The 10,951-nt window shown below is 41.2% G+C and overlaps 1 protein-coding gene across 1 annotated transcript in view; it reads left to right on the forward strand.

Annotated features, from left to right (window-relative positions):
• Window positions 1-10,947, forward strand: part of LOC142933872 (endophilin-B2-like) — a gene marked incomplete at its 3' end in the record, with an annotated part of 17,790 nt that extends 6,843 nt beyond the window's left edge. The window contains exons 3-8 of the mRNA XM_076078150.1: window positions 1,035-1,163; window positions 2,589-2,722; window positions 4,618-4,710; window positions 7,993-8,055; window positions 9,935-9,958; window positions 10,927-10,947. Coding sequence (XP_075934265.1) covers window positions 1,035-1,163; window positions 2,589-2,722; window positions 4,618-4,710; window positions 7,993-8,055; window positions 9,935-9,958; window positions 10,927-10,947 — 464 coding nt within the window. The remainder of the gene's footprint in view (window positions 1-1,034; window positions 1,164-2,588; window positions 2,723-4,617; window positions 4,711-7,992; window positions 8,056-9,934; window positions 9,959-10,926) is intronic.
• Between the last annotated feature and the right edge of the window lie 4 nt (window positions 10,948-10,951).

The following is a 10,951-nucleotide window of genomic DNA, read 5'->3' on the forward strand; positions in this document are numbered from 1 at the left end:
CACGCTGTTGCACTCTCCTGTATTTCCGTTGCTAAACATCGTGTGCACACTTCCATACGTCAATATTTACAAACCTGTAAAAGGGTCTTCTGTGCCCAAGATTTAATTATATATTTTTACAATTGAACCCGTTCAGATCGCCCAACCATGCCAATGGACATCGCTTTTCTAGGGTAGGGTATCTAGATCTATAATTACTGTCATCTTATTTGATGTGATTTCTATAAAGTAATCAGAGTGTTCCACATCATCTGTTGCGTAAGAATAGTGTGCACACTCTCTCATTTTGACAACTTGAACCTGCCTTGAATTAGTCTGATTTCGTGGTTGTGCTTCAGCCTGATTTATTAGGTTCATTCAAGTCAAGTTTTGGACTTTAAGCCCCACTTTTTAGCTTGTTTTATGGACCGGGCCCCCGGTGGAAAGAAGTGCAAAATGTGCCTCCTTTTGGCTCTGTTTTCTGTGTCCGTTGGTTCCTACGTTACTAGGTGTTTATCTTGCTAGAGGCTCTACTGCATTATCTTCACCAGCCACCCTGTAATGCTGTCTCTCTGCCCTGCTGAGCAGTATGTTTATCAGAGTTTATGTCCTGTCTGCGGGGGTCCAGGAGTGGCTCAGACTCAACTATTCTATTATATTTATACATGTGTAAAAAAATAAGCCATGAATTCAAAACAATGCTAAAAAGTTTCATAGAGCAGAGCTGAGTTCTAACACTCCACTGAGGAGTAGAAAGTGGTAACTGGACTGTACTTGTATTTCTCTTGTCTAGTCTTCTGACCACTCAAAGCTCTTCAACACTACATGTCATCATTCACCCATTCACACACTGATGACAGGAGCTACCATGCAAGGTGCACCTGCTCATCAGTACTAAACATTCACAGCCATAGACATGACACACAAGTTATTACGTATGTGTATAGTTCTTATTGAATCAACATGAGGGATAAATGAACTAGAAGTTTGAAGCGCTTCTTTCTTTCACTGCGGTGCCATACGGTATATTAAACTCTTCGTCACTTTCTCTGTAGGTGCCAGAATCGAAGAGTTTCTCTATGAAAAGTTGGACAGGAAGGCACCGTCCAGAATGACCAATGGAGAGCTGCTGGGTCAATATATGCTGGATGCATCAAAGGAGTTTGGTCCTGGAACTCCATATGGTGAGTATGCATCCAGGTGTAATGTATGTTTTGATGCATTACAATGTCTTGAAAGGAGTAGACCTATGTTGTATGTTTTGTGAAGTCGTGTACTTACATTATCCCAAATGTTTCCAACAATTTTCAAACCCAGAGATATAAGTAGTTTTAATCACGGTAACGTTCCGTTTCATTTGGCCACCTGTCAATCGCTTCGTATCCCCTTTGCCCATGCATCAGCTCTGTGGTTGTGCCAATAACCAAACGATAAACTAAGTCTCATAATTAGTGTTCACTCACAGTGTCAACAGTCGAAGTACTATTACACATTCAGAGTGAAAGAACAGGTTTAAGTTCGAGCAACAGACCACATATCCAGCTATAGTCACAATACATGCACAGTAATCAGACAGCTGCTCTTTAAAGTATAACAGAGTGTATTAAGCTCCAATAATAATGATCTAGTCAACTAATATCTAAACCAACAACAACTATACATTTATGAGCACGCTATCTAAAATCAACAGGTGTGTGTGTGTGTGTGTGTGTGGAGGAGCGAGAGAACAGCTCAGACAATGTATGATATAACCTGAAACATGGCGACGTCTCTCGCGAGACCACAAGATGACGCAAGACTCTACAATGGCGGTAGACAATAGAGACCTCACTATGTACACATGTCTGAAGCCGTTAGCGCAACCCTGGAGCTACATTAGCTTTAAGCTATATGTGTGTGTGGGTTAGTAAAAGAAGAGAGAAAGCAAACGGAACAAAAGGAGTCCTCTAAAAACAGATTAAGATCCTCTCCGCCGCGGTGGAGTACGGAAGATTGTCCTCTCAGCTACAGAAACACAGCCGGCAACTCTTTGATCGCACAGCCGCGGTTCTGACCTCTGAACTGATGAGAAACAACTTCCACCTCCGCGAGCAGTGAATTATCTCAACACGACAGTAGCATGAAATACACAGTAACTTCTACACAACATTAACTATCGGCGATTATTGAGCATACACCACGTTATAAAAATGACAGTAACTTAAGCGACACAAACAAGATAATAACCACAATAACCTGACTCTGCCCAGACTCTATTCGCCTCACTATGAGGTGGTTGAAGATGTGGTCCTCCTGAGTTTGTCGGTGGAACTCGGGCAGTGCGGCGCAATAGATTCTCCTGGTGAATTTCTTCAGCTCAGTGAGGGAACTCCCGTCCTTACGGCTAGCACAAAGTCGAGTTGGGTGGAGAGGAGAAATGTGCTTCTCTCTCTGAAGAGTCGGTCTCTTCACTTCTGCAGGTGCTACTTCAGGGCCTTGTCTCATAGAAAGGCATAAACTAGAGTATCTATACCCATACTGCACCTGCAGAAGACATTTTAAGGCCTGGGAGAAGAGTGGAATTTGAAAAGAAGACTTTGTGGTGAATAGATCTAATCTGTTTCTTGCAGGGAGTACTTTGAGCGAGGTGGGGGAATGTGAGAGAAGATTAGGAACAGCAGAGAGGGAGTTCCTCCAGACGTCCGCTATAAGCTTTCTCACTCCGCTCAGGAATTTTCTGGAAGGAGACTGGAGGACCATTTCAGTGAGTCTGAAACACTACATGCACTCTACTAACGGTAGACATGTTGAAGTCATCATTTCATTTGGTGTTTTAGTACAAAGCTGTTGTCTGCTGACTGTCCTGCTGACTGTCCTGCAGACTGTTCTGTGGCAGCAGTTATTAGTCAAGGCTCAGTTTCATCCCCCTGTCACCCACACAAAGGGATTAGACCTGCACTTGGACACTTGGACATGTATGGGTTCTCAAGGTAAAAGAAATTCTCTCCATTACATAAATATTGTCAATCCATTCTTCAACACCAGCTATTTCTTAGTAGTGATTTCTTACAAGCAACCAATAGTATTCCAGTTTAATCAGGTACTTCAGCTCACAAAGTATTTGGGTTAAGAAGACAGTTTCCAGGATGATTTTAGTCCAGAATGAAGCCACTGAAGGACAACTCTAAAATACATGACAGTGATGTATTACTGTAAGATTCTTCAATAAGGAGAGCTTGTTGTTTCCCACTGTTGTCTCAGTATATCCTCCTACTTCTCTGTTTCCCATTTTGTTTTAATGCTCAATTTATTGTCGTTATTAAGTTGATGAAGGCTTAAGTATAGATTAGAAATGTACTTATTCAAATGTTCTTTATGTTCTCTGTTAAACATCTGGACTAGCTCATTTTCTACTCTCACATTTTTGTTATTTTTTTGTTTCTGCTGTTTTGTTCGTGTATAAAATGGTCTTTAACTGAATCTGAGTCCTTAAGCTCCCGAGTCCTCCGTCCTCGGTCTTCTTTCCTCTGGCTTTGAGACTTCTTCACTCATCCTCCATATATAATATAGGGTTTTTTGTATTTTTCCTATGTAGCAAAATGTGACTACAATCTGCATTTCGTTGTGCAGCCCTGCTGTAACATTGTATCATGACTTATGATGAGACGGTAGGCTGTGAGCCCACCGGAGGCCAAGAGCTGCCTCATAGGCAAACAATTTAAGAATGTCGGCTGCCTTCTTCAGATGGAACTGTTGAAGTGTTACCTGCCACATCTGTAGTGGACTACTAACCCAGGGGATACTGTTATCTTTCCATCTAGCTTCAGAGTATTAATGGCCGTAGTTGGGCTACTAAAGCCTGAATTATCTGTCGTCTTCTTTTAATGTCAATGAATCCTGTTTGGTCTCGGAGGTTCATAATCTGAGCCATAACCGTTTCTATTCTTTTAAGCAGGAGGGAAGTGACACGTCTGTAGTCTGGAGTTAGTCCACTTACTGGTCTGTAGTTTGTACAGTCCAACGTATCTTTGTTTAGGTTTAGGTATGACGGATATAGTTCTCCATGAAGATGGTATTTCACCCTCTGACCAGACCGAACTAATTATCTTTAACATAATGACATGTCAGCTTTAATGCCATTCTGAGGTGATCACGTCTGTGCCTGTGAATTCATTTGCTTTAGGTCTGAGTGTGGGTCATATAGGGGAGCAGGGGTTTTGTTTTTAGACATTTACAAAGATGCTTCTGTGGAAACGTTGGGATCTGGCAGAGTGTGAAGACGAGAGTGTAGATTGTTCTTAATGTGTTAATGAGTTGTGACGTAGCTACAGAGCATGTAGAAAGTATAAATCCACTTTAGAGGTTCAGAAGTTGTGGTTAAAACACAACCTGCAATATGCTTACATATTGAATTTAACAGTTTACAGCCCACAAGTGAAAAGAATAAGAATTCAAACCTTTTCTCCATAAAATGTGAACTTAACCACCAGAGGTCAGCGTGGCTGCTTAACTCTTGCGTGACAAGTTGTTCAGCACATCTTTGGAAGCCTGTGGCGGTTCATCCACGGGCCCGTTGTAGCCTGCTTTGACTGCTGTGGATTACGTGGTCGTGGATGCTCTCGGCTCAGCTTCCCCCCCGGGTCACTGTCTGTATTTCAGAAAGAAAGACGTCTTCTGGAGAACCTTCGCTTGGACCTGGACTCCTGTAAAGCCCGTCTGAAGAAGGCCAAGGTGGCCGAGGCCAAGGCTGCGGTGAGTCCCGTCGAGCCTCCCAACCCACAGCCACAATGTCACACAACATTTGGTGGTGCTGCCACTGACCACGACTAACTGCCTGTGTATTCATAACCTTTGCAGTGCGATGGTGAAGTGAGTATTACATCATTTTAAAGACTTTCAGTAGGATGCACACATTGGGCAGTTTTTCCTGTCTCACTTGCTGTGAGAACATCTGTTGTGCCGTTTAGTAATTGGTGACAAACTATTAATCATTGGTTTAAAAAAAGCTCAGCAATGGACTGGAAAAACAAGTTTGACCCAAAGTGGACTCTTTGCAGAGAAAGCTTGAAACTGAAACCGTGGCATATTCAACAATATGATGGGAGATCAACAGCAGCCATTGAACAAATTCAGCAAAATATTGGGCTTGTGAGATTCTATTCTAATAGTCAATCGTTTTTTAACAAGTCACTAGGGTCTAATGGTTTATTGAACTGCATCACAACAAGGTTAATGTCTCATTATTCTACAGTCTGTGTGGATGAACTCTCTGCTGACTGATCTCTGCCGTGTCATCTGCTCAGATCTGTGTGTTCAAAGCATTTTCATTTATTTGTTATAATTAACTTATTCATGAGTGTCTGTTGAACATTGACTTATAACAATATTTGTTACAAGCTGAAACTTTCTATATTTTACTATTTACTATATTTTCTTTGAATAGAGATTAAAGCACAACATCAGTATTTGAGATTTGGATCATGAATTAGCAATATATATATATACATATATTAGTAATTATGCACTTGGGTTTCACCAACAAGGATTTATGTTCTAAAGCAGATTAAATCCTGTTCTTAAAGATGCATTTAAATCTCTTTAGTTTAACTTTAGTTTAGTTGTTACTCTAAACTTACATTTCATTCCATTGCACTAAACTTTAAACTGTCATTTAAAATGTGACCCAGTGTTAACTTTAGACTTACACTTGAGGAGGTTGAACGTTTAAAATGGACTGAGCTAAATAATGACGTTCCTTGAAGGGAGTTTAAGGAGAAACTCATCAAACTGAGTTTAGTGCTGCTGCTGCTGAGCTTCTCTCCTGAGATCAGTTGAAAACAGGACGATTGGACCAACAGACTGTGAGAAAGGTGGTTTCCTCACTGTGCTGTTTATTTTATATGATTTGGCCATATTGCTTAATTAATCTGAACATTAAGTAGTTCTCAAAGGAGGAGAAATCAGAGCATCATGAGTAACGTCAGGCTAACTAACAGCGAACAGTGTAACGTTTTGTTAAGGAATATAAAGCAGTCCGACCGCTCATAGCTAACTCACTAGGCCCCAACAGCACCAAATGTATTTATTTATGTATTCATTTTGGATAAGCAAGCATCTCCATATTATATCCATATTGAGTAAACACGATTTCATTTACTAAACAGAGATGAGTTTTGATTTGTGCTTAATAAAATCTAGATTTACTCATTTTTAAATCTAGTTTAGCTGAACTCTGAATATAACTAATCTCAGATTAAATGAAACCTTGATGGTAAAACCCATTGTTAGTGACAGGCCTTAGGAGACAGACTAAGGAAAAAGACAATGGCAATCCTTTTCTTTTTCAAGATTCAGCCTCCTTCTGATTAACGCTCATGTTTTGGACTGAATGTGACATTTTGTTAAAAATAGAACTATGTTGTTGAATACAGATTGACGACAGTACTCCGTTCATTAGGGCTTTACTACTCAAGGATTAGTGGACCTGTAGAATAATAGAAATGTGGCCTTGTACCAAAACAAATTATTCCTTTCTTCTCTGGAAAATGGGTTCAAAACACCATTAGACCAAGAACCAGTTCCACTCTGCTGCTCAGACGTCTTCAGACCGACTACATGATATTGTGTTTTGCCAGCAGGTGGTTGTGCAGCGCCGTCAGCCAGAGGCACAAAGACGTTGTGCTTCAGTCTGACTGTTGTGAATTATGCAACTTTGTTTCCACTGCTCGAGTACAAATGAAGTCATCGTCCTGAAATAGAAATCCTAATTCATAGAGTTCCTTCCCCATTTCACTTTGTTCTGTGAGTGATTGTGCCGTCACTCTGCTTCTTTAACTGTTCAACAGAATGAAAGTCTGACTATTATCAGAACTTTTGTTTTCAATGTGAAAGAAGTCACACATTTCGTTGACTGACGATGTCAGACTTTTGCCACCTGTATGCATGTTAGCATGCGCATGATAACCTACTGCTTAAAGCGTGTAATGTGGATGACTCCTGTCTACAGTGCACAGATTAGTCACTAGTTTCAGTGGTGCTGGAGAGGATGTTTAGATACAGTGTGTTGCATCACCTCTCTGCACCTTTCTATTATGAGCTCAGCAGACACGCCTAATGCTGCAATCCACCTCTCCCCTCTTTGCTATTGGTCGGGATAACTCTTTCGTTTTATGCAATTGGAAACTCACAATTCCTGAATCGAGGGCCCTCTTTGTCCAATTCCTACACTCAAAAACCAAATAAGCACAAAATACTAAATATCTCCAATACATCTCTTGCAAACACTTCATCACACCTTTACACTCAAACACCAAATACATAGCTCTTACCACATGCTATCTGCCCACTGTGCTGAGTATACAACACTTTTGTATAACAGAATCATACACAAAGACTTTACCTGAAGATGACATGAACATAGTTACTGTACTCTATACAAAATACAGTATATTATAATTACTATTCCCAACCCTCTCTCCAAGATTGGCCTCCATTGTTGGGCACACCAAAGAGCAAACCTGAATCCTATTTATAGGGTTTAAGCTTTCTCAGTGGTCTAATTGGTTACAGGTGTTTTCACAGGTGCATTCTGGGTACAGGGGACTGATTATTGAGTATGGTATTTCAATGGCAGAGTTTAGAAAACAACACACACACATGCTTCTTTAGTTTTGAACGTCTTATCTAATGTAGATAACTGTGTGTAGTTGTTTGTTTTTTGGGATTTCAAACTTGGTGTAAAGCAGATAATGAGTTGACCTGATAAATAGATGGGCTACATGAGTTAGAGCTGTCAGTAAATGTGCCACAAGGTTTTGTGTCTTGGCAATTGCAAGAAACTGAATTATCAGCCCTGATATTAAACCACAGATTGACCATTTGACAGTGATAAGGGCCGTTGTGTAGCTCAGCAACGTCATGGTTTCATGTCTGCTGTGCTTTCTGATTGTTGTGTCTGCACTCTTGATGCTTAGTGTGTTCTGAAGTATGGGTGCCGTGTAGTATGAATGTTAAATAACCTTATTGTTTCCGTAGATGGCACCAGATTTTCAGGAGACCAGACCCCGCAACTATGTGCTTTCTGCCAGTGCCTCTGCGGTAAGGAGACAACTATGTTTCACTAAACAGAGCTGGACATGTACAACCATGTACCAAATACTGGAACCTCATCAGGTTCTGTGTACCGAGTGCTTTAAAACTGAGGTTCTTACAATGAGGTCATTGGCTGTGAAAGGCCACCTGGAGTGGGTGGGAGGATCACATACCTTTTTATTATGGCTCTTCATTGTGGTTCTTAATGCAATGTTCAAGTATACGTACTAAGTGTTAAATGAAATATGCTCTGAATGTGTGCATCCTCTGATCCTCTGCAGAGAGCGGCAGTTGTTGTCACACTGGCACCATGTGGTCCATAGGAACTTCTCAATCATGCACATGCTCAGTATTTTTCTGACTAATTGTTTGGTCATCGTTCAGTGCACTACTTGTGGCGGAGCTTCAGAGCCATAAGAGATATTAAGAAGTGATCCGGAACACAAAAGCGGTGTGTTGAGCTAAGAGAGAAGCTAGCGGGAAACCCTGTGTCTGGAACATAAACGCAAAGTCGACTCATGTTCGTCCTGTAAACTTGTCAATGCTGTCGTCCATCTGGAACTAGCTGTCTGACTGCGTCATGACCTCCTGTGTATTTCTGTGGGGCTCAGATGTAGAACCGGTCGTCCTCCAATCAGAAGCAGTTTCTTGATTGGTTTTAGAAACAAATTTGGCCAAAATACTGAGCGGCACATTTTACAGTGTAAAAAATCACCTCGTTGACACCGTTTCTAAATTACTTCAAAACTGCTTCAGCACTTTGGTACTCGTTATTTATTGGCCAACATATATATATACCAACATATCTGCAGCGAGCTAACACTGGCCGATGTATTGGAGTCGCTCTAATCGAAAAACACGTTCCATGTCTGTTGGATGTTCCCGCTCATTTTGGCCATCTTTTCAAAAAAGGGAATCAACTTTGTCAAGAATGAATTTGGAACTTTCACGCTGCTCTTATTGTCTAGTGAGAGACGAGGGCAACAATTTGACTTTCATTTGAAATCAAAATGGCTACAAAATGTGCACTAATCACATCAAATGAATTACAGCAATAGCCCATAAATCAAATCTGCTCATATGTAGCCTATAAACAAATGAATGAATACATAAACAGACTGTAGTCTAGGCGAACATATACAATAAAAGTTTGCTATGTCAGTCTATCGTGTGCTCACACACACACACACACACACACACAGACACACACACACACACTATATCCGTCTGAGGATAGCATTATAACTAATATTGGTGTATAATAAATAATGTGAGGTTATTTTTCCTTATTTGATGGGCTTTTTTGGGATTTGGGAGGTAAAAAACAAACTACGATGCCTCGGTACTGATTCAGACGTCAATTAGCACGTTATTTCAAACAATGACATTTTTAACATTCCACAGGGCATGGAACTAGGATGGGAACTTCCAAAACTGAGTCAACACTGACTAGACTTCAGCTTCAAATGCACGCTACAAAACATAAGTCATCCTAGGAACTAAGCCTGCCAAACAAAGATGTCTGAAATAATCAGAATCAAATTACAAAACCAACATTAGTCAGCATAGATTCTGTCTCAAGGCCAACACAGAAGCTCAAGAATGCACGGATGGAAAAAGGAAACGCAGTGAGTGACCAGCAGCTGCATACGTCAGTCATCGGTTCGAGCTAAAAAAAAATCCGACATTTACTCAGCCTGAACCATGACGATAGGTATGACTCCTTCCACTACTGACAGGATGTCTTAAACAATGGCTTTTGCATTTAGTCATGAGGTTAGGCGCTCGCTGTACATCACACTAGTGAAGGTCTTCTGGGAGATCCTTGTTACAACTAACTGCATATTTCTCTCTGCTTCTCTTGCTGTATGCTTTGGCCTCTCAGCTCTGGAGTGAGGAGGTGGAAAAAGTAAGTATGTCAATGTTTGTCTTACTGCCTGGTCTCCAGGATCAGTACGTCTCTAATGGACCCGGTCACACCATATGTTATCCAGCCTCGTCTAGGAGCAGAAGTACTTACACGTGTTTGGATTGGTCACATTAAAAGGCACATTCACAACACCAAAGATTGTAATAACCCACATTGATAATGACCCACACGTACTCTGTCGCTAGGAGCCTTTCAGACAATCTGACAATCTGACGAGCACTTAGTCTGAAGCATCCTGAGGCCTTGATTCCCATTCTATGGATCCAACACCTACCCATCAGGTTTCACTCTTACCACTCTTACAGTGCCCAAACAATCCAGTAGTACAAAACAACTGAAGTCTGCCCTGATGAGCGCTGCTTGATATACTGTATATTACCATATTTTCCGCACTATAAAGCGCACCGGATTATAAGGCGCACCTTCAATGAATGGCCTATTTTAGAACTGTTTTTATATATAGGGCGCACCGGATTATAAGGCGCATAGAATAGAATAGCGTCGTAAGCGTGTCTCTTGAAAGGTGCCATTTTGGGGTCTTTATACACACAAGTGGTGTTGGACTAGGAGTAAGCACAGTACCGGTGTTTACCGCGGTGCAGCTTTGTAGTTTACCAGTCGTACTGAAACATTTTGACAGAGCGCCGTGTACAACCAGTATGGATCAACCAATTAACCAATTGATCCATATATAAGGCGCTCCGGATTACAAGGCGCACTGTCGTTTTTTGAGAAAATTAAAGGCTTTTAAGTGCGCCTTATAGTGCGGAAAATACGGTACATAAATGTGTCTCTGCTGAGGGTTCTGGGCCATGAGAACACTTCCTGCCTATACAACAGTTAAATCACCAGGCTCATCATTACTCATTACCAGGCATGTCTCCAGACTCAAGTATCCCAAGGGACATGAAGGAAATGTGTCACTAATACTCTTCCTGTTGTTTCAGGCTGAACATGAGCTCCGAGTGGCCC

The sequence above is a fragment of the Anarhichas minor genome, unplaced genomic scaffold (assembly GCF_050575085.1).
Source record: "Anarhichas minor isolate MPS153535 unplaced genomic scaffold, ASM5057508v1 ptg000063l, whole genome shotgun sequence".
NCBI lineage: Eukaryota > Metazoa > Chordata > Actinopteri > Perciformes > Anarhichadidae > Anarhichas > Anarhichas minor.